At 46.3% G+C, this 24,307-nt stretch overlaps 1 protein-coding gene across 3 annotated transcripts in view; it reads right to left on the reverse strand.

Moving 5' to 3' along the window:
• Positions 1-4,240: 4,240 nt before the first annotated feature.
• The window catches only part of LOC123815154 (signal-regulatory protein beta-1-like), a 165,140-nt gene continuing 145,073 nt past the window's right edge, over positions 4,241-24,307 (reverse strand). For 2 of the 3 annotated variants that reach the window (XM_045833364.1, XM_045833363.1), the window contains exons 4-7: positions 17,665-17,988; positions 15,565-15,675; positions 9,468-9,576; positions 4,241-4,711 (exon numbers count right to left, since the gene is read on the reverse strand). In XM_045833364.1, coding sequence (XP_045689320.1) covers positions 9,470-9,576; positions 15,565-15,675; positions 17,665-17,988 — 542 coding nt within the window. In that variant the 3' untranslated portion in view covers positions 4,241-4,711; positions 9,468-9,469. Of the gene's footprint in view, positions 4,712-9,467; positions 9,577-15,564; positions 15,676-17,664; positions 17,989-18,560; positions 18,879-24,307 lie in introns of all 3 variants that reach the window. The other variant, XM_045833362.1, reaches the window with a different exon arrangement.

Below are 24,307 nucleotides of genomic sequence, written 5' to 3' on the forward strand. Positions count from 1 at the left end.
GGCCGGAGGCCTCAGATGTCAGTGTAAGGTGCGGTGTGCAGTGTAGAGGGTGAGATAGACCCCTTGCACTTTGCTTTACCCTGCCAACTCAGACGACTCAAAATCATCTCCACGTGTGGTCACTAGTACTTAACAACAGCTCTGGGTCAGGCCCACTGAAAGCACCAGCATGCACCAGCTTTGGTCTGAGCTCCAACAGAACACAGGTACTAAAATGCAAACCCAAGCTTGTCAAGACAAGATGACAGAAAGTCATCTCTTCTGACTTTGTGTTCAGTACAACTCTGACCTTTTAAGACTGCACCAGCTATAAAGGAGGACTCTGACAGATGGAAGAGAAAGGCACCCTGGCTCGGGACCTGAGGACAGAAGGAAGAACACAGCAATCAGACATCGTAGGTTGCCCTCTTCTAACTCCCCAGGCATAGTTGGTGATTCAGGTGTGGCATTAGAAAAAACAAAACACCTAGTACATTAATACTTGACAAAAGATCCAAGCACGTACAATGAAGTAAAGACAGTCTCTTTAATAAATGAAGTAGAGAAAATTGGATATGTACATACAAAACAGGAAACTAGATCACCAGCTCATACAATACACAAGAACAAACTCAAAATGAATGATAGACTTAATTGTCAGTCATGAAACCATAAAAATCCTAGAAAAACATAGGCAGTAAAATCTCAGACATCTTTTGTAGCAATTTTTTTTCCAATTATCTCCTTGGGTAAGAGAAACAAAGGAAAAAAAAAACAAATGAAACTACATCTAACTAGAAAGCTTTTGCTGTGCAAAAAAACCTATCAACATAATGAAAAGGAAACATATTGAATGGCAGAACATATTTGCCAATGATACATCTGATAATTTACAAAATATATAAAAACATATACAACTCGATACCAGAAATACAAACAATCGAATTGAAAAATGGGTAGATGACCTGAATAAACACTTCTCCAAAGAGGACACACACATAGTCAATAGACATAGGAAAAAAAATGTTCAACATCACTAATTATCAGAGAGATGCAAATGAAAACTACAATGAGATACCACTTCACTCCTGTCAGAATGACTGTCACCAATAAATCAACAAACTACAAGTGCTGGCACGGACATGGAGAAAGGGAACCCTTGTGTACTATTGGTGGGAATGCAGACTGGTGTGGCCACTGTGGAAAGCAGTATGAAGTGACCTCAAACCATCAAAAATGGTATTGCTTTATGACCCAGTGATTCCACTTTCAGGAATATATCCAAAGGAACTCAAAACACTAATTCAAAAGAATATATGCATCTTATGGTCACTGAAGTGTTATTTACAATTGCCAAGATATGGAAGCAGCCCAAGTGCCATCAATAAATGAGTGGAGAAAACAATCATAGCACATTTACACAATGAACTACTACTTGGACATAAAAAAGAAGAAAATTTCACCCTTTGTGACAGCTTGGATGGATGTGTAAACATTATGCTAAGTGAAATAAGCCAGCCAATGATAGACAAATGCCACATGATTTTACTTAGAAAAGGTCTATCTGGAAAAAGTCCATCCATTGTTAATATAATGAGAATGGTTTGTGGGACGTTGATGTAACCTTGCAGTCAAGGAGAGTAAACCAGAATGTGTATGTGTGAACAATGACAACTTCACTGTACTAGCCAGTGAGGGTGGTAGATGCCACTGAGTGAGCATGTGTACCATGAGCCTGTTGCTCTCAAAACGAGTGAATAGAGCAATGAATCTGCATCAGATTTTGCATTAAGCTTAAACATTCCTCCATGGAAACTATTTGGATGATTCAGAAGGCTGCAGCTATGGGCTACTGGTGATTGGCAGCTTCATCACAACAAGATGCCTGCTCATTTTTGGCAAAACATCAAATCACCCAGGTAACTCAGCCCCCGCAGCCCTGATTTGGTGCCCTGAGACTTCTGGCTTTTCCCAAAACTAAAATCACCTTTGAAAAGGAAGAGATTTCAGACTATTGACGAGACTCAGGAAAATACAATGGGGCAGCCGATGGCAATTGGAAGAACTGTGTGAGGTCTGATGGTGCCTACTTTGAAGGGGACTGAGGTGACATTGTCCTATGTACACTGTTTCTTGTATCTTCTTCATTAAATGTCCCTATTTTTCATATTATATGGCTGGATACTATCATGTATGTGTGTATGTATAAACAGTTACATGTATATGTAACTGAATGCTACTCAGCCATAAAAAGAAGGAAATTATTCCATTTGCAACAACATAAATGGAAGTTAAGGGCATTATGCTAAGTTCAACAGAGAAAGACATACATGTATATATGTAATATATATTAGATGTAATATATTACGTGTAACACATAAATGTGATATATATTATACATTTTCTTTATGTATTCATTTATTGATGAACAGTTAGGTTACTTGTATACTGCGAATAATGCTGCAATGATCACCATGGTGCAGGCATCACTTCAAGACAGTGATTCGATTTCATTTGGATACAGACCCAGACATGGAATTGCTGGACCATATAGCAGTTCTATTAATTTTCTGACGGCTTTCCATATTGCTTTCCACAGTGGACGCACCAAACACCTGACTGGATGAATTTCACATTCTTTCTTTAGCTCCCAGCTCTTTATTCTGCTTCATGTAGTCTGCTGTTGACCCCTTCTATTGAATTTTTCAGTTCAGTGATTGTATTCTTCACCTCTGTGATTTCTGTTTGGTACTTTCCACATTTTCTATCTCTTTGTTGAAATTATCACAGTGTGTATGCATTCTTCTTTGAAACAGGTGACCATCTTTATCAGTATTTTAAAAAACTCTAATAGGTAAATTACTTATCTCCATTTTATTAAGGTATATTTCTGAAGTTCTGTCTTATTCTTTTGATTGTTACATATTTTGTTACTTATTCAGTTTCCTTGACTCTCTGTGTTGCTTTCTGAGCATTATATAAAAGAGGCGCCTCTTCCACTCTTGACTCAGTGGTGTCTGTGTGAGATAAATTTTATTGTTTAGCGCTTTTCCAGCTCTTGCGTGTCTCTCCAAACTTTGTGATTGTTCAAGTTGCATTCTTTGTTTTAGTGGCTCCCAATAGTTGAGGTGACATTTCAGTGTCCCAAGAAGAGGGTCTTGGTCAGCACCCAGTTTCAGGCTGATTGGAATTGAGATCATCAGGCAGCAGCTGTTAAAGTATGCATGCAGACCCTTGTCGTGTAAAGATTGGGAGACTGGGGTTTCTGACTGTTGTCTCAGAGCTAAGCATTTGAAGTATAGCCAGTTGAGGACTGTTCTTTTTTGTTTTATACCATCCTGTGGGACCCACTAACACAAGCACCATGACCACCAGAGCCAGGCCATCAGTGGGTACATCCCCTGAGCAGCAGCCAGAAGAACCAAGGGACCTGACATGTATGTGCACAGGCTCCTTCAGGGGGACACAAGGACCCAGCGTGCAGCAGAGGGAGAATGTGCAGATGATACTGCTCAGCTCCCTGGTGTCTGGAGAGGACTGTTGGTCTTAGATGTGGGCTAAATTAGGAGCCTGGTCCTCAGACTGCTGCTTTTGTGAAAACCAAACAGGCCTCTGTCAAGGAAAGACTGGGAGATGGGCATTTCTCTCTGCTGCCTCCATGTTGAGCCCTAGGGGTTAGCTACTGTGGGCCCTCACAGCCCACTGAGAACTGCTTCCTTGTTTGCTGTAGTGGGTGGATCTGGAGGCCTCACATTGATTGGCTCTCAGAGTCCCTTTCTTTGGGGCTCAATCTCAGGGGGAAGTTTAACACTTGGAATGCTAGGCATTGGGTCCAAATCCCACTCCTCAAGGAGAAGCTGGGAATTGTGAGTCTCTCCCATTTGTAGGTCTCTGTGCTGGGGGTGGGGTTTATAGTGAGATTATGTCTCATTCTCTTCTATTTGTTTAGATGTGAGGGTGTGTGTGTGTGTGTGTGTGTGTGTGTGTGTGTGTGTGTGAATGTCAAACAGTTTTTGGATTTCTTTCTTAGGGAATTACTCTCTTAGTAGCCGTGGATTCAATGAGCCTCTGGGTGAAGGTGAATTCATGTGCCTCCTAAGTCATAATCTTGAACCATTAGGGTTTGTTATAAAAGCCAAAAAACTTATTTTTCTCAGTTCACCATGTAGCCAATAAAGTCAGCCAGTTTGATGCCTGATGCTCACAGAGAAACCAAAGTCTGAGGAGACAGGGTTTCATAGAGAAAAGTTTTATTCGTCCATTTGCCAAAGCAGGAGGCCAGAAACAGGGCTCAGGTCAGTCCCCTCCCACACCTAGGAATAAAGATTTAGAGCAAATTTAAATTATAATGGTAAAAAAACCCCTATGTATATTTGTTCTTTTTATTCAAGAGTACTGATTGGATCATCTTGGAACAAAGTTATCTAAGGTAAGGAATGGGGAAGATGAGAGAATGTATAAGGAATTCCTAGTGGGCAGGGTCTGACTGGGTGAGATCTAGGGGCCTGGCCAAGGTAAATTGCTGGACCTTCCTCTGTTTGAGTGCTGTCTGTGAGGATCAGGTCTGCACACAAAATTTTCAGCTTGGAGCGAATTTGGGTTTTGACCTCTCTTCAGTGTTAGATGGGGTTCATTTGCTGGCTTTCTGCACCTGCCTGTGCTTGTGGGACCAGCCTGATTTGGTTCAGTTTGGTGCATCCTGAGGGTCTGTGCGGAGGCCTGCCGTTATCTCCTGAAAGGAAAAAACAAACACAAACACAAAACTATTAGATCGGTTTCAGCGTTAGAGCCCAGTTTCCATCACATTAAGGTTTTCTTCAGTTTGCCCTCATGCCAGCAAGCGTGTCCCCAACTTTGGAGCAAATGTTGCTCTTGCTGCCTTTAAAGAGATTCTTGGATCCGGGTGCCAGCCTGCAAGTGCAGAAATTTTTCCCAGAAAAGACTGAGAACATCTTCAGGCAGCCAGGCCACTGGAAGACTTTCAGTGTCTTCACTTCACAGGGCTGGAACCCCACAGATGGTGTGAGTTCCTCACTGAGCAAAGGAAGAAAAAGATCTTATCACACACAACCTTATTCCAGGCCCTGTGTGTTTCACACATGGCTCTCCCCTTTGAAGCCCCCACATTTCTTTGAGGCAGCATGATTGCCATTTTTCAGAGAAGAAAATTGGTTCATGGAGTGTCAGTGAGATGCCCATCATCACATAGCTGGTATGTGTTTTCCAGTATCTGAAGCCAGGGCTCTGCCTGCCAGACCTCAGAGGGAACCTCTCTGCTTGATTCTCTAAAGGACTGTGAACACACTGCCCCTCAGTGTCTGATGGATCACAGGACGGTGTGGTCTTTAATGGGTCATCAGGTTCAGAGATTCCTACCCTTAGGCATTGTAAGTCAACAAAATGTTTTTCTTTTTTAAATATATTTTATTGATTATGTTATTACAGTAGTCCCATTTCCCCCCTTCATTTCCCTCTGCCCTGCCCCACCCTCCCACCCACATTCCCCCCTTTAGTTCATGTCCATCTGTCATACTTATAAGTTCTTTAACTTCTACATTTCCCGTACTATTCTTACCCTCCCCCTGTCTACTTTCTACTTACCATCTATGCTACTTATTCTCTGAACCTTTTCCCCCTCTCTCATCCTCCTATTGCCATGTTGTTAATCCTCCATGTGATCTCCATTTCTGTGGTTCTGTTCCTGTTGTAGTTGTTTGCTTAGTTTGTTTTTGTTTTTGTTTTAGGTGTGCTTGTTGATAATTGTGAATTTGCTGTCATTTTACTGTATATGTTTTTTATCTTCTTTTTTTTAGATAAGTCTCTTTAACACATCATATAATAAGGGCTTGGTGATGATGAACTCCTTTAACTTGACCTTATCTGGGAAGCACTTTATCTGCCCTTCCATTCTAAATGAAAGCTTTGATGGATAGAGCAATCTTTGGTAATCAGGTCTGCTTTTAATCCACTGAGCTATACCAGCTGGGCCTGGATAGAGCAATCTTGGATGTAGGTCCTTGCCTTTCATGTATTGGAATACTTCTTTCCAGCCCCTTCTTGCCTGCAAGGTCTCTTTTGAGAAATCAGCCGACAGTCTGATGGGAACTCCTTTGTAGGTAACTGTCTCCTTTTCTCTTGCTGCTTTTCAGATTCTCTCCTTGTCTTTCATCTTGGGTGATGTAATTATGATGTGCCTTGGTGTGTTCTTCCTTGGATCCAACTTCTTTGGGACTGTGTGAGCTACCTGGACTTCCTGGAAGTCTATTTCCTTTGCCAGAATGGGGAAGTTCTCCTTTATTATTTGTCCAAATAAGTTTTCCACTTGTTGCTCTTCCTCTTCTCCTTCTGGTATCTCTATAATTCAGATGTTGGAACATTTAAAGATGTCCTGGAGGTTCCTGTGTCTCTCCTCATGTTTTTGAATTCTTGTTTCTTTATTCTTTTCTTATTGGAGGTTTCTTTCTTTCTTCTGGTCCATTCCATTGATTTGAGTCTCAGTTTCCTTCCATCACTATTGGTTTCCTGTATATTTTCATTTATTTCACTTAGAATGGACTTCATTTTTTCATCTAATGTGTGACCAAATTCAACGAATTCTGTGAGCATCCTGATTACCAGTGTTTTGAACTGTGCATCTGATAGGTTGGCTATCTCTTTGTCACTTAGTTGTATTGTTCTCAAGCTTTGATCTGTTCTTTCATTTGGGTCATTTTTTTTTGTCTTGACCCGCCTGTTATGTAGTGAGGGGAGGAGCCATAGGTGTTCACCAGGGCAGGGAAATCCATGTCAGTGCATTGTGATGCTGTATGTGGGGGAGGGGTCTGGCAGGGAACAATGGTGCATGCTCTGCTCTCTGCCAGATTTCAGTCACTTCTCTTGTTTCCCACAAGCAAATTGGGCCCTTCTGGTGCCAATTACCATGTTGGGTGGGCTTGTGTACATTTTAGGACCCTGTGGGTCTTTCCAACAAAATCTCCTGTGAGGCTGGGAGTCTCTCCTGGCACCTCAAACTCCACAGGTGTTTTCAATTGGTGTTTTGAGGCTTTATTTCCACACACTGTGAACCTGGGTTGCATGGTCTTTCTCACTACCCAGTTTCTCCTGGTTTATCTGTGTGTGAATGTGGGACTACCTGGTCTGCCAGCTGCCTTGTGCGCTGTGCCCCTCCAGAATCTGCCACCTCAATGGGTCTTCCAGTTGCTGCCTTGTGTGCCTAGGGTCCGCCAGTCACCACTTTGCTGCAACCCCTCCCTGCCCAGGCTGCCCGACTTGGCCCCTCCTACTGGTCTGGATGAATGTCTCTACTTTCACTCCTTGGTTGTCGGACTTCCATACAGTTCAATTTTCTCTCTGTACTGGTTGTTTTTTGTTTCTAAATTGTTGTTGTCCTTATTTTGGTTGTGCAAGGATGCACAGTGTGTCTACCTATGCCTCCATCTTGGCCGGAAGTCATCAACAAAACTTTTGAAAATCAATTGTATATATTATTTTCCCCAGGAAAAATAATTTCAAATAGCCTTCCAATTTTCATAAATATCATTTTACAGAGGAAAGGATATTTTAATACCAATGAAATAGAAAGGAAATAATTCATTTAAGACATTAACTGAATGTCTATGTTAAAAATTCACCTAATGTCTCCAGAGGTAATCTTAAAGATGTGCATTTAGGGAAATCACATGGATCCAAGAAAATCTACTAAAACTAGGTGAGAAAAGTGAGCATCTCTTGTGTTTGAATTCAGATCCAGCCCCTCATCCCCCTCCAGCTCAACAAGACCAGCCCCTTTCCAGACACGCACAGCCCGAACACAGGCTGCCTGTCAGCCCAGCTTCCAGGTGAAACACTTCAGGAATTCTCAGTTAACTTGAAGTCACTGTTCCACAGTTCCATAATGTCTTTAAAGCACAAACAAAAAGATTTTTAAAAAGATATATCCACAACTGTCAACAACTGAACCTAAAAAACAAACAAAAACTAAGCAAACAACTAGAACAGGAATAGAATCACAGAAATGGAAATCATGTGGAGGGTTGTCAGTGAGGAAGGAGAGGAGGAGAATAGGGGAAAAGGTACAGGGAATAAGGAACATAAATGGTAGGTACAAAGTAGACAAGGGGAGGTGAAGATAGGTACAGGAAATGGAAAAGCCAAGGAACTTACATGTCCCACCCATGGACATGAACTAAGGGGAGGGGAAGGCTGGAGGGGGGGAGTCTGTAGTGCAGGGAGTAAGGGGGAAAAGGGTAGAAAAAAATTGGGACAACTATAATAGCATAATCAATAACATGTACTAAAGATATATACATATATATACATATGTATACATATATACACATATATATACATATGTATATATATCTTTATATCCATTATTGAAAGAATATATCCATTATCGAACCAATGCCAACATCAATGTGACAAGCTCGCTGTGTCAAATTGTACAATATACGTTATAATATTGGTTTTCCTTCCCCCAGCTTCTCGGTCAGTGGTGATGGGTAAAGGTCTGATTGCATTAATGTCCCAGTCCCTTCCATGTCTTCAGTTCCCAGCTTCCCATATTTCCTCCAACCACGTTTAAGTCATGTGTATGGGAAAACAGGGGAGGGACAATGTGGGAGTCTGTGTGTGTTTCTGAGAGGATCACGTGTGAAGATGCAGCTCTGGGGGTGGCACAGACTGTGGGAAGGAGCAGCAGTGGCCTGTGGGCAGCAGGTCTGGGACAGGGGGAGGCATTTGGAGCAGAGTCTGCAGAAACGTCTAGTAAACTTTTTCTCTTACGCTGGCCTCTCATGGAAGGAAGGGGACAGCAGAGTTTGATAGTATCACATAGCAGGAGAGAAATAAAAAAGCGCTGTGGAAAATATATTTACATTTAATTATCTGCTCATCACTCAAGAAATGTTCCCTGCATGTCCCTATGTCCTGGGCTGTCCTTCTCCTGGGATGTCTGTCATGAGAGGACAGGAAGTCCGAGAGGCAACACTCTGCCCCATCAGCCTTCCTCCCAGGTCCTGATCATCTTTCCTGTCCCTTCTACTCTGTCACCCAAAGTGTCAGAGCTGGAACAGGCCTCAGAGCAGCTGATCCAAGACTTCTCAACAGTATTCTGAAATGTGGATTCTTTGGGCCCACGAAGCCCTAGTGATCAAATAACCTAGAGGTGGTCTCCAAGGGAACCACCCACTCAGCAGCCCCTCATTCAGCTCCCTCTGCCCACTTCTTGAACAAAAGCTCTAGGAATGTGTGGAAATCCTTTAAAACCCTTACATCAGCCAACTCCCTAAAGGACCCCACACACTCCCCAGGATGTGGAGCCCTCTGAGAGGGAACTCTGAAATTCCTGAGGGTATTGATGGAGGTGTGTCATGTTCTTTTTAGCCCATGTTGCCCCTGACCATGTGTAATCTGCAGACTTTTTCCTCTTGTTGACCTTGGCCCTTCTGGGACAGACCTTGGCCAGCTCTCCATCCCCAACAACTTACAGTCAGGCTCTCCAGTTTATGTGGGCATAGATGGAGATGACACAAATGTTCAGCAGCACCTTGATGCCTAGGAGGCCAGCTATGAAGAATTGAGTGGATAGCACTGGATCTGAAAATCAAGGGACAGGAGAAGACATTACAGGAGACCATTCCCAGGGTCCTTCACTTACTCCATCTGTGGCTACCTGCACCCATCAATGCTCTGAATCTTTTGAATCCCACTCTGGTCTCAAGCTCAAGGCAGAAATCAGGTTATAAAGGTTCCTCATCCTTAATCACCCCTTTCTTAGCTTTCCAGGGTTGTCTTCCTTAAGGATATGGGTGAAGAGGATGTGCACTTAATGACATGTAAGGGTGGCACCTGATTAACTGACTCAGTCCTCTCACCTCTATGGGGCAGTTATGCTCATTTTGATGAGGAAACTGAGGCTGAGTGAGTGAGGGAGGTTCAAATTTAGTGGGATTCAAACCTAGAAAATTACATCATAGTTGTTTGATACGATGACCCTGAGACTTGTCTTTGAGTGAGGACAGTCCAACCTCTCACAGGTACAGAAACAAATGTCAACAGAGCAAGTGAGTGGAGTGAGGACAGATTCAGAGAGAGCTGCAGTGCTGCTCTCTGGCACCATGGACAGGGCTGGGTGACCCATGTCCTCGGGAGCTGAGGGAGGACTCACAGGCCTGAGCTCATGAGACCTGCTGGCTAGAAATACTCTGAGACTCAAGACATGGTGTCACATGCTTGGGAGGAGCTGACACACCATTCAGCCAGCCTTGACCCCAGTGCTCATGTCACCTGAAATCAATCATTTGGACCCAGAATATCAGATCTAGGAAACTTTTAGATTCTTTGCAGATTTACAATGAGCCAGTTTTATTTAAATAAAAATAGAGATATTAAACAGCTTATTATAATTATAATAATCCTTAATGTTGGACTGAAGAATTCATCATATTTCCTGTGGGACAGTGGAGAATGGCAGTTTTCAGATGAGAGACTCTCTGGGACATTCCCTCAGGTGAAGGGAGCTTCATTGTAAGTTTGCACCCCCTCCCAGAGGGCAGCCTGGGTCAGAGGACTGGCTGGAGTGGGAGTGTAAAGGTTCAGCCTCCTTCTCTCCATGTAAACACCTCTGAGACTCTTTCTGTCCAAGTCTCTGGGGAGCAGCCAAGTCTGGTGTATGCACTGCAGTTCAACAGCTCCCTCTCCTGCTCCTTCACTCCCTCAGGCAAGTGGATCCTGACAGCTCCTCACAGTGAGCTTCCCACACTCTTATGTCCATTTAGAGTCTGCTTCCCAGGGAAACTGACCTATAGGAGCATGTTTGGGAGTCCTCTGGAGAACAAACTCTAAAATGCAAATTAGAAACCAGATCACCTGTCATCTGGCTGGTCAAGAGGACCCCAGACTGGTGGGGGGGTACAGTAGGGGTCTGCTCCCACTTGCACTATTGGTGCAATTGTTAAAATTTTCACTGGTGGTGAGCTGGGATGCTATAACCAGAGGAAGGGAATGTCTTGATATCTGTCATTAGGAAGTTAGTTGGGAAGTGGTAAGTATAAGGAATATGCACTTGGATGGCTGTTGCCAAGGCATCAGTCCTTTGGAGAAAGACAATGAAAAGTTTAGACTGATTAATTACAAGGTAAAGTGTGAGCCAGAAGAGTTCTAGGTGGCAGTGTAGGCTCTTTTCTTCTAGAGCCAGAAGGAAGAAAAAGCGGATATTTGGGCCAAGGACACAATTCAAGGAATAGCAGAGCTACAGAAAAGGTTGAACTCTCCACTTCAATGTGCCTGCTCCGCCAAGAGTAGGACCCTGATGGGGAAACATGTGGCCCTGAGATCAGGATGTACGGGCTAAATTGTGGGAAAAGGGCTCAAAGTGAGTCCATTCGAAGGGGTTGGCACAGAGCCCCCATGATCTGTGAATATGTTACCTTACCTGGCTAAAGGGACCAGTTGTAGTGATTCAGTGACAAAGTGAAATGGGGAGGGTTTGTTTTTTTTTTTCAGATTTTTAAAGTGGAGCCAACATACTCACAGATTCTGCTAAGTGAAAGGGGAGGCAGATGAGCCAGAGAAGGAGACGTGATGACAGGGGCAGAGCTCAGAGTGCTGGGGGCTTCAACTGAGGGGCAAGGACCCGGATTCTCCCCCAGAACCTCCAGGGGGAACCCAGTTCTGCCCACCTGCTGCAGACCTCTTACCTCTAGAGCCCAATGAAATAAACTTGTCTTGTTTTAAGACACTTAATGTGTGGTGATTGGTTTCAGTGGCCACAGAAATATAATACAAGGAGACAGGGACATTTTAAAAGGACAGATGTGATTGAAGGGACAGGCATAATTTAAAGTGTATAACTTCTGTGGGAATAAAGGGACAATGTGCTAATTGCCAAATAAGTTTTACAGGGAAAGGAAATGGTGATAGTGGGTAAGGTAGGGTTATGAAAGTCAAAAAATAACTCAAATTTTGGGAACTCAAATATTTTTTTTCACTATTGAAAAAAATCATTTAGCCAAAAAATATACTTGCATGCCTGACTATGCTATACTGACAGAAGAGAGGTTCACTAATCTAGAAGTACTGTAAATAGCCCAGCACCATAATCATGACCAAAATGATGTGCATGATTACACCAGACCCACTGGACCATTAATGCAGTAGTCAGAGCCTTCAGACACCAGTGTGAGGTGGGGCGTCCTGGTACTGAGCGTTATATAGGTCTCTTGCACTTTGCTTTACCCTGCCAGCTCAGACAACTCAACACAATCAGTTCCAGGAGTGGTACTCAGCACTTAGTGCTCTGTGTCAGGCACACTGAGTGCTCCAGGAAGTAACAGCCCAGTCTGATCCTGAACCAGGGACAGAGACTAAAATGAAAACACAAGCTGGTCCAGCAAAGGTGGAGGAAACTCATCTCTCCCGCTTTCCTGTTCAGTACTATTCTGGACCCTAGAAATTCCACCAGGTACGAACAACAGAGAACTCTGAGAGGTGGAAGAGAAAGGCACCCTGACTCCTGACCTGAGGACTGGAGGAAAAATGTGGCAATGCGTACAATAGGCATTGTAGTTTGCCCTGTCCCCAATTCCTTAGGCACAAAAGCTGACTCGGTTGTGGCATTAGCAAAAACAAAGTCTAAAATCAGTTATTTAAGTTCTCATCTTAACAAATGAGGAAAGGGAGAACTAAATCAACCAAGAGGAAGCAGAAAGAAGGAAATTATAAAGGAAAAAGGAGAAAAATCAAACTGACTATGAGCAAAGTGGGAATAAAAGGAACATATCTCAACAAAATAAAGACCATACATGACAAACAGTAAGCATTGGTGAGGACATGGAGAAAGGGAAGCCTTGTGCACTGTTGGTGGGAATGCTGATTGGGCCAGCCACTGTGGAGTGCAGTATGAAGGTTCCCCCCAAAAATAAAAAGTAAAATTTCTATGACCCAGCAATCCCATTTATGGGAATATATCTGACACCCAAAACACCAATTTGAAAGAGTATGTGCACCTTTATGTTTAATACAGTGTTATTCACAAGAGCCAAGCTGTGAAAGCAACCCAAGAGCCCATCAGTACATAAGTGGATAAAAAAGCCGTGGTACATATATACAATGGAATATTCCTTGGGCATGAAGAGAAATCTTACTATTTACAACAGTATGGATGGACCTGGAGGGTATTATGCTAAGTGAAATAAGTGAGTCAGAGAAAGATAAATACCATAAGATCTCATTTTTATGTGGAATCTGAAGAACAATATAAATGAAGAAACAAGAGAGAAGCAGATGCATAGATACAGAGAGTGGACTGATGGTTTACAGAGGAAAGGGGTGATTGGGGGACTTGGTAGAAAAAGCCAAGGTAATAAGAAGTATAGATCAGTAGTTACAAAGTGTTCACGGGGATGTAAAGTACAGCATAGGGGATATAGTGAGTATGTTGCAGTGACTATGTGAGGTGCCAGTGTGGAGCTATAAACAGGAGGGGACACTTTGTAAAGCATGTGATTGCCTAACCACTATGCTGTACACCTGAAACTGGTAATGTCAAGATAAACTGGTAAGATAAAACTGAACGTAAAATGAAAGTAAAAAAAAATCACAAAGTTTAAAAATAAACCAATGACATTGAAGACAGACAACAATGGAGACAATCAATAAAACAAAAAGTGAGTGCTTTGAAATGATCAACATGAAAAACTTCTAGCAAGCCCAACAAAGAATAATGGGTAAATGACAGAGCTCCACTGTCGGGAGTGACCCAGGATGGCACTACAGGTCATACAGACACCAGAAGGGTAATGAGAGGATATTATGAACAACTCAACAGGCAGATGTTTGACAGCTTAGAAAAAAAGGACCCCATTCCTCAAAAAGCACAACCTACCACAATTCACCCAATATGAAATGAATACTGCAAATAGCCCTCAACTATTACGGAAATTCACACAATTGAAAATTCCTTCTCAAAACTGTCCAGGCCCAGATGGTTTCACAGAAAAATTTCATCAAGCATTTATATTTGACTTGAAGCCAATTTTGGAGCACTAGTAAACAGCTACAAAAGGAATTTGGAAAGTTTCAATATATGCTCTACTTTACATGTCCTTAGGGAATAACTGTCATGTGTAATGGTGTCGATTTTGTGGAAAACCCAGGTCTTTAAGGAAACCACCACAGTGTTATGGGCTTCACTTGCAAACTGCGGTGCACACATGACTAAGTTATTAGGAAATACATTTATGCAACTCCTGTGTATCTCTTCTTTTCTTTAAGATTTTATTTATTTTTAGAGAAAGGGGAAGGGAGGGAGAAAGAGAGGGAGAGAAACATCAATGTGTGAGAGATACATCCATTGGTTGCCTCTCACATGCCCCCTACTGGGGGCCTGGCCCACAACCCAGGCCTGTGCCCTGACTTGGAGTCGAACTGGCAACCTTTTGGTTTGCAGGCCGACACTCAGTCCACTGAGCCACACCAGCCAAGGCTATATATCTTTTCTTTTAAGGAAAATTGTCATCTCCTCCCCACATTTATTCTTCCAGCTGGCAGGGACATAACACTCAGTGACTCAGCATTGACCCAGTGGATGAGGACAACGCCAGTGGACTTGGGAAGAATATGGGCCCTGGAAAGGTCTTCTGGAGTAAAGACTTTTAGGAACCTGATCCAATCCCCTCCTGATGGCTCATGAGAGAGAAATTAGATACATTTCATTCATAGAAAAGGAGACTCTCTAGGCCCTTGTGACAATGTTTAAATGAAGGGGAACATGTCAATAATCATTACATATTTGTTGTACAGGCTGGTGGGCCCTGTCCTCAGGGTCTCAGATTACCTTGGTTAGTTTAGCCCCAATCACCTGGTTTTCTGACAAGAAGGCTTCCCAACACCCCTCCATCGCTCCCTGAGTCCCTCCTATGAGACTCCAAACTGACGGGGTAGTTGACAGGAAAGGACATCATAGAGGGACTGAAATTTGTTTGTAGAAAATGCTCAGTGGGTGGTTGGGATTTTGCTGGTTCACTGTCATAAATACGGGCAGAAGGAGGCCCATGCTGTGATCACTCCCAGTCACCTGAGTGCTTGGTCTGGGTGGGAAAGCCTAGGATGAATGGGAGAGCTCTTAATTATCCCAACAGCTGTGCAGGTAGGGGGTGGTAGTATCCTTACTCCCTTCCGGCCTCCTGCCTAGGTGCTGGGCATGTAGCCTGGGCAGGTAAGAGGAAAGCAAAAATTTGCCAGGGGTTCCTGGGAATATTATTTCTCCCTGAGGCCCTCTTGCTGCCCTGGCATCTCCCTGTTTCCCATCTCGACAGTGGTCCCTGAAAAGGGGAGGCCTGGGGCAGAGGTGGTCATCTTGCTCCCATGAGGGGAAGACCCCGAGGGACCCACCCAGGTGGCAGCCTGGTGAAGCTGTCCCACTCGCCAGGGCACTGCTGCCTCTGAGCTCCTTTCTCATGACTGCAAGTGACCAGACAGCCTCCTGTCCTGAGCTACACAGAGCCCAGAGCACTCCTGTGGCCTCTGCCCTGGAAGGGCCACCATGGGGCAAACTTTTGGGGAGGAAGCAGGGAATCCACTCACCTTTCTTCTGTCGGATTCGCAGGAGGTAGAGGGCGGCGATCAGCAGGGCCACCAGCAAGGCACACACCACGCCCACTGCGATGAAGATATTATTCAAGTTGGGAGTGTCGTCTATGGACAAGACAGAATGGAAGCTTTGTGTACGCAAACTACAAACAAAGAAAGTCGCTACCCAGTGTCTCTGTTCACCACTAGACGGGCATCATTAACTGAGAACACCTGGCTGGGTCTTCTCGGATGTTCTGAGCCCCGTGGGCATGTTCACGGTTCTGTACCCACGTCCCCACGAGGGTGAACCGCGGCAGCGCACAAACCACGCCGAGGTGCCAGGAGGGAACCTGTTTGGCGCTGAGGCCAGAGTGGAAACCGGGCTGCAGGACGTGGGCATGGACGTCACTCCTGAGGGACAGAGACACGCTCTTCCTCGTCTGAGTGGACCAGGGTGGCCACATGGTAACACAGGTCCATCAGAACCCAGAGTCACAAGGGGGACAGTGAGGAGGGGAAGACATGCAGGTGACTAGTGGGCTCTGGAGACCTCTCAGTGTCTGTCCACAGATTCGTGCCCAGGACCTGGGCATAGGGGCTCTGACCCCAGGGGGCAGGGCCGAGCTGCAGACACGTGGGCTCAGATCAGCGCCCCTGTTGTGTGGCCTTGAGTGAGTCACTTAGACCTCCACACATGGGCTTCCTCCTGGGTCCCTGAGGCCAGGAATAATCTCCACTACATCGGATAGCTCTGGGGATAACTCAGTCACTGACCAAACAGCCAACTCTCTCATCCTTTCTAAAAGTACCATTTCCTGAATGCCTACTGTGTGCCAGGCCATGTGCCAGGGCCTGAAGCCACGTTGCCATGGTTCCCAGCAGCTGGGACTCAAAGGTAGGGTCACAAAGCTCCTCTCCTTCAGCACGGCCATGTGTAAGCAGAGGGGCCCCGAGAGAGGCGCTGACTTGTCCAAGGTCACCAGCAGGTCTGTGACAGAGCCAGAGGTTTATCCGCACATCCTGTGTCCTAGTGTAGAGCTCACCCTATGAAAACCAGGCTTCAGTGACATCAAAGGGACACCTTGACAGGGTCACAGAATTCCTTTAGAATTCCCTGTTCCCTTGAAGGTCGCATGGAGGAAGGGAATGGCCTTTGTCCTAATCCATAATCCACTGAAAGGGTCTGCTATGGAGAAGGCATAGCCATGCTAACGACAGGTGGTGGAACCGAAATGCCAACCAGGTGCTGCCATTTGAAGAAACAGAGACACATGACAACACACTGGGAGGGGCTGAGAAAGTGACACCCTGACACCCTGCACTCCCCCACGAGAGAGGCGCATTACCATCATCTACACCAGCATGCACTTTGTCCTAGAAACATGCTTTGGAAAACGTCCTGCAGAGATGGCTGCACACCAGACAGAATACATACCAGGACACTGATCGCAGGAGGGGTTATACTTGGAAAAAACCACACACAGCCTGAAGCCCTGCCCACTCCCTGGGGGGCAGGCTCAAAATGGCAGCCAGGGAGCCCAGGTGGAGGTGAGAGAGATCGAGGAAGGGGGAGGGGCCAACGTGGACAGTGAGCGCAGTGACTGCTGGGTGAAGACAGCAAGAGGTCAGGGAACCTTGGTCTCCCTCTGTCCTTCCCTCTTTCTTTAACGTGTATTGATGTCAAAAGATCTATGAAGACATGTAACAAACTCCTACCAGTGCTGACTATGGGGTTTGGGGGAGTGGAGCTCACGTCAAAATTCTACTTTCTATCTACAGACTTCTAGATTGTTCTATAGTAAGCATGAATAAATACTTGTAACATTAAAAAATGATTAAACTTAGCCCTGGCTGGCGTAGCTCAGTGGATTGAGCGCAGGCTTTGAACCAAAGCATCGCAGGTTCGATTCCCAGTCAGGGCACATGCCTGGGTTGCTGGCCACTGCCCCCAGCAACCGCACATTGATGTTTCTATCTCTCTTTCTCCCTCCCTTCCTTCTCTAAAAAATAAATAAATAAAATCTTTAAAAAAAGATAAGCCTCCAAACTCAGAATTTTATTAAAAAATGATAAAATTTAAATAGAGCTGGTCAGTTGGGGTAGAGACCTCACCAGGGGATCCATCTGGAATTGGGCCCTTCTGGTGAGCCGCCAGGGTGAGGTTCTCGCTGACGGCTGGCTGCCCATCGTGCTGCACCAGACAGGTGAGCACCATGGCCTCCCCGCGGGCAGATGAGTTCACCAGGATCCAGCTCCCCCAGGTGAAGGTCCCATCCTTGTTCTCTGTGCGGGTTGAGGGCGTTTCTGCTTGGGACATGTTTCCATTCTTCAACCAGGTCAGCTGTAGGCGCTGGGGGTAGAAGTTCTTCACCTGGCAGGTGACGTTAGTCTGGTTCTCTGGCACGGTGTGGTGGGAAACCTCCAAGGTGGGCGGAACTGAAATAGCACAGGGCAGAGGCTCTGACCTCCTGGACACACAGATCACAGAGGAGGGTCCCGTAACACAGCTCCCCCACCACTGCAGGGGGTAATTCAGGACAGTCTAGGTATGCAGCAGGTGCTCAGAACTCAGGGCTCACTTTGCATGTGAATGAAATCACTAAGCTCAGTGCCCTGCACACAGTAGGTGCTCAAGAACTGGGAGCTGCTATTAGGGTGATAGGAGGAAATCACTAAGCACAGCTCTGGCATGCAGTTGGAAGATAATAACTGTAGTAAAATAAATGAAAACATCAAACACACAGTATCTTGGTTTATAGTAGGTGCCCAGTTATTGGAGTTGCTCTTGGTAAAGCAGATGAAACTACCAAGTAGAGTGGTAGGTGTTCCCCTGGTCACTGCTATTAAACAGTGGTGAGTGACAGGCACTTCCAGGGCTTGGTGATGGGAAGTACTGTCAGGAATTAGACTCCAGGGAAATCACACTCTGGAGCAAATGGCAGGGGGAGGAGCAGGTTTAGAGGGGAGGAGCCAGGTGTGGGCTCGGGCTGGGTGTGAGGGACATCTACCTCGGATGGTCTCAGACAGGTTGGCAGTCCCACGAAGAGGGCCCCCCTTCAGGGTGGCATGTTCCACCTGGCAGATGACCTGGGAGCGGACATCCCCCCGGGCCAGCCGCACCGTGGCTATGCTGGAGATGCTGTAGGAAGGGCTGTCTCCCTCTGGGTCCACAGTGGGCTGGGAGGCTGGGAGCTCATTCCCGTCTTTGAACCATTTCAGGACGATGTTCCTGGGGGAGAAGCCGTGGGACTTGCAGGTGAAGCTCCCTGTCTGCCCAGGTGTGGCCCTGCCCGTGGGGGATGACACCACGGGGGGAGAGGGCTGGGCTTTAAAAGGAGCACAATGAACAATGAACACAATTGTGATCATCACCACCAATGACAAGCATGTGACATTGTCAAGAACCTTATCATATTATTATTTTTTATCCTCTAACAATGCTAGGAGGTCATGTCATCATCCCCATCTTACACAGGACACTCAGGTCCCCAGAGGTGAACCCTGAGTGAAGGGCAGGGCCCACAAGCAACTCCAGGCCTGAGTTCAAAGTGCACCTTCCTTCCCCCCGAGGTGACCTCCTTCCAGCCTGGGCTTGGGAACAACAGCACTGAGCACTCTCCCTCTTCGTATCAACTCCCCTGTCTGGCCTCCCCTGACACCTCCCTGAACTCACAGACAGTGTTCATAGAGTGACTGCGGGGGAAGCACTGGGGACGGGACCCCATGGAGTGGAACAGGCTGGCAGCCGAGGAGAGGTGCAGCCAGGGCACATCCCAGTCCCGTCTGTGAGAGGGGACAGCAGGCACTTCTCCTGTCTGGGCTGCAGGGAGGGTACAATCGGACAATGGGAGTTTTTTTTGCTTTGAGTGAAACAGAAGATGCTTCGCAAAGGTAAATAAACACAACTGTATTTTGAACCTGGACTGAATTTATATCCAGAGCTCTCCCTTCAGGAGTTTATGAGTTTACTCCAAAGTTTTCATTATATTCACAGACGTTCCAGTAGGGTCTCATCTGTGCCAGTCCCAGAATTTCAAGTGGAGGGGGAGATGGGATGTTTTTCTGAATTAGGGTTCTTTTCTTGGGTTTCTTTTGGGTTGAAAACAAGGATCACTGAGCGATGAGAAAGCCAAATGTGGTTAATTTTATTGATTGATTTATTGAATTTATTGGAGTGACTGGTTAATAAATTATATAGCTTTCAAGTGTACAGCTCTACAATACATCAGTTCTATGTTGTATTGTGTGTCCACCACCCAAGTCAAGTCTCTTTGCATCACTATTTATCTCCCCTTTCTCTCTGGCAGTCAGCATGTTGTTGTCTGTGTCTATGAGTTTTTCTTTTTTTCCTTCACTTAACCCCTTCACTTTCACCCAGCCCCACAGGCCACCTTTCCTCAGACTTGTTTCCTTAATCGTTAGTGAAGTAGAGGAAACACAGACACAGGCCCACAGAGCAGCCAGGGCTCCTCCTTTGTCCTGAAAGCATCCACACGCCAGCAGTAAATCTCCAGCGAAGGCTGTAGTTACTCCCTGTGGCAGGGTCTGCAGGGCGTCTCCACATGGTTAATCATTTCCCAACACCTTCTCTAACAGGGGGCACACATCAAACACGAAAAAGTGTTTGCATTTGTAAACATCTACCTTGCTTCCTAAACCTCGTCAAACATTTTGAGGACATAGGTAAAGGGGTGTCCCTTGAAGAAGTCAAGTCAGAAGAACACCAGCAGCCTGGATGTCACTGGGGGGATGATCACGGATCAGTTATCATTGATCGGGGGGGAGGGGTCTTTTGGGGTCCTGACGATGGGTTGATCCCTCTGCTCCCTCAGCTGCTCACCCTCCCACCACCCTGCAGGCCGGCCCTGGTGGACTCACTGATGGGAGGAGACTGAGAGGGGAACCCAGCTGGCCAAGGGCACACAGGGAGCAAAGGGCAGAGCTCATTTCACTGCACTCAGGTTAATTTTAGCATCTCTGTTCTTTATCCTTGAGCCTCAATGTACGTTTTCTGTACAAAGTGGATCAAAACACCTCCCTGGTAAGAGGAGTGAGGATGTATGTAAAACAAGGTGCTTGGAATATAGTAGGTGCTTAATAAATAACATCTCTCATTGTTATCATTAGATTCAGTCTTTCTAGTTCTGGACTGACCTGTTCTTTAGGCAGCAAGAAGGGAAAAGAAAAGCATAGTGTAGGTTTTACCAGTAAGATGACGAGACCTCAGTTCTTGTCTTCTTGAAGGAAAGATTTCAGTCAACAGACAAAATGCAGTAAGGCAAGAAAGTATTGGCTGCAGCAAAAGCACACTCAGGATGGTGAAAGCAGGACGGACTTAGCACAGAAGAAGCAACAGGAGGGCATGGGCTTTGGCTCACTGGCTGGTCAGAGAACAGGGGCCTTGGAGACAGGTTCAGGGGGTCAGCCCAGTATGAGCTGCCACTGCCCACTGCCCCCCTGGTTACAAGTCTCATGGGGTCCCTTAGAGCAGGAGGCAGGTGCCTTTGGAGGAAGAAGAGGGCAAAGGAAAAGGTGTGGCTGAGAGGAAGAGAGCTCAGTGGGTCCTTTGTCCTAAAGCTTTTATCTTTCTCTTGCAGGTGGGGATGTTAGTGGTGGTCTCAGGGAAAATGCCAATAGCATATTCATCACCTTTCCAGGTGTGATCTTTCAGGGTTGTGGTCTCCACTGATTGGTCAGGGCCAGGGCAGGGGGTCATTTGTCAATGCAGCTCATCCTGGTGTTGCTGCTTTTTTGGGCCTGGAGCTAAAATACATCTCAGGATGTATTTTATCCTTAGAGGGGAAAGGTCAGGGGGTCCAAACCACATGCCCAGCGATAGGCTAGGGGAGGAAAGGCTACTGTGAGGTCAAGGTCTTTGTTTCCTTAGTTTTGCTTGATACTAGGCACCCAGAGCTTTTTGCGTTGGTGACCTGCAGTACCTGGCCCATTGTCCTTGCTCTGCTCATGTCTGCCTACAACAAGAACAGCAAGAAAAGTCTGAAGTCCTCCTCCCCACAGCTGCTGTGCGAAACCTCAGATCAAAGAAGCAGAGAGCTCTGGTCAGGTGGCTCAGTGGGTGGGAGCATCATCCCATGCACCAGAAGGTTGCAGGTTTCATTTCTGGTCAGGGTACACACCTAGGTTTCAGGTTTGGGGGTTTGGACCTGGTCGGGTGTGTACAAGAGGCAACCAATCCATCTTTCTCTCTTACATCTATGTTCTCTCTCTCTCCCTCCCTCCCTCTCTCTCTCTCTCTCCCCTTTCCTCCTTCTCTCAAATCAATAAACACATCCTTGGGTAAGGATTATAAACAAGAAAGTAGAGAAGTTACCATATTATGGTTCTCTCACTTCTTAAAAGCGATCTCCTTAGGAAACAAATGTGAAGAATTGACTTTCAAAACACACCAGATCATAGGCGTTTCCCTGCAGATCAGCTCTTCATAGAAGCTGAGAACATTTTTAAAAAGCATAGCAGATTTCTGCCGTGACAAGCTGGAGTGTTGGCACAGGGAGGGCTCTGGGGCTGAGCAGTGAGCATATGGTGGGGTTCCAGAGCGGGCTCAGACACACATGGGTTTAAACATGGGAAGGTGTCCCCAGCAAGGGAGCTCGGATCTGACAGGGGGTCTGGGCTGCCTCTCCCCAAGGCTGTCATCCCAGACCTGTTCCTGGGGCGGGGGTGGTTCCTACCACCCCACCTGGGCTTACTTTCTTGGGCCTCTGATGAGCTGTCCCTGGCACATGAGATTCTGAGGCACCTGCACCACCCAAAGGTGTTGTTCTCACAGCCCCAACAGCAGAGGGAGCCACCTTTGTCAGGGGAAAAATATGTTTCCTCTGTGACCTCAGACAACACCTAGCTCAGGGCCTTCTGCCTTCACATAGTGAAAAAATTCAGCTGTCAAGCCCACGTGTGACAGTTAAATCAGAATTCCCAGGGTGGAGCCAGGGACCTTTGCAAAGATTCCCAGGTGATTCCAACGACAGCCAATGTTGAAAGGCACTGAATCCCCCCTCCAACCCTATTTATATTGAAGCCTGGAAAGAAAAGTGGCCCATCCGAGGTCCTATGGCCTCAGCCTGTCATAGCCCACAATCATCAAACATCTACTATGTGTCAGGTACCGCTCTGAGCACTTCGCAGGCATTCACTCACTCAGTCCTCAGAGCTGCTCTGTGAAATCGGTGGTGTCACTGGCCAGGGACAGTGTGGGCAGCAATGCGTCAGAGGTTTACACAGCTGGGAAGTGACAGAGCTGGGAAATGAGCCCAGGAAGGGGACTAGACTCATGGGCTCAGGTGCTGGGCTCTGGCACTCAATAACACCCTGACCTGCCCACTGGAGGTTTTCCAGACATCCCCTCCAGACAGACCCCTGAGTGGGAGCTGGGACTATCACTCCTGCACAGATGGGGACACTGAGGACCCCAGGGATACTGAGACTTGCCCAAGAGCACGCAGCAGTGGGATGACACCATCACTCACTAAGGCTGTGCCCCCTCACCAGGCTCACTATAGCCTCAGTCCTTCCTGCAGAGGGTAGGGAGAGCGGCCACTGTCTGCAGGTGAGGAAATAGGGGCCAGCAAGAGAGAGTGGGCCATGCCGTGAAATAACACCCGATTTAGGGAGTGACTCTGTGTTGGGTGATTCAGACAGAGCATGCACATCCTTCCACTCTGCAGAGGAGCCCATGATTATTACCATCTTACAGGGGAGCAAAGGGAGGCTGAGAGAAATGGAGGGGCTGTCTCCTCACCTCCCACTGTGTCCTGTGGCATTTGCTGTGGCCCCCAAGCTTCATGTCCATCCACAGGGTAAGTGGACCACCTCACAAGCCCAACACTGGCTGCCATCCTCCACTTTTCCCACTAAGAATTTTTTAGTTAATTTTGTTAACTTTGTTTTTATTGTTGACACCATTACAGACATTTTCATTTATCCACCCCCCTTTAACCATCCTCCATCCAGCCCCTGCCCCCCTTCCCTCTGGCCGCCACCTCACTGTTGCCTGTGTCTATGGGTTATGCACATATGTTTTTTTAAATAATCTCTTCACCTTCATTCATCCAGTCCCCCAACTGTGTCCCCTCTGACAGCTGTTGGACATTCTTGACTCTAAGGAATTCCTCTAGCAATAAATGAAAGACATGAGCTCCTCAAAAACGAGTCTGGCATAAGAACTTTGCTCACGCAGGGCCCTAACCAGCCTTTAGGAAATGCTTCCCCTCCTCATCCTCAGTCTGCAGGTCCAGGATTGCTGTGCCTGGTGTTGCTGGGGCTGCAGTGGCCTCTCTCTGCCCTGTCCAGGCTTCTGCCCCCAACTGCTCCTGCAGGTGCTCAGTGAGGGACAAACAGCCCAATGGAGGGGAAAAGCCTCCTGAATGCTTCTATATGCTGAGTCCTGTCACTAGGAACAGGGCCAGCAGATCAAGTGACATCTGTGTACCTGTCTGATCTGGGTGGTAAAGTTGCCCTGCCTCTCCCACAGAACTTTTAAAAAATGTGTATCGATGAAGAACAAAACAATTCAATAATTTAAAAGGAGGGAGTTGGAGCTTTTTGCGCATTTCGACAAGGACAGCAGGGTGTGGCATAAAGTAGGGGCTGTGAGTCAGGCTGTTTGGGGTCAATCTTAGCTTCCCCACTTGTAACAAGTCAGGGCCCCTCTCTGAGCCTTAGTGTCTTCACCTGTCAACAAGAGCCCCTGACAAAGCGCTGGTTATAAGAGTAAATGCCATGAGGAAGATGAGGA

This window comes from Phyllostomus hastatus, unplaced genomic scaffold, assembly GCF_019186645.2.
Source record: "Phyllostomus hastatus isolate PE091 unplaced genomic scaffold, TTU_PhHast_1.1 phas_contig_17, whole genome shotgun sequence".
Taxonomy (NCBI): domain Eukaryota; kingdom Metazoa; phylum Chordata; class Mammalia; order Chiroptera; family Phyllostomidae; genus Phyllostomus; species Phyllostomus hastatus.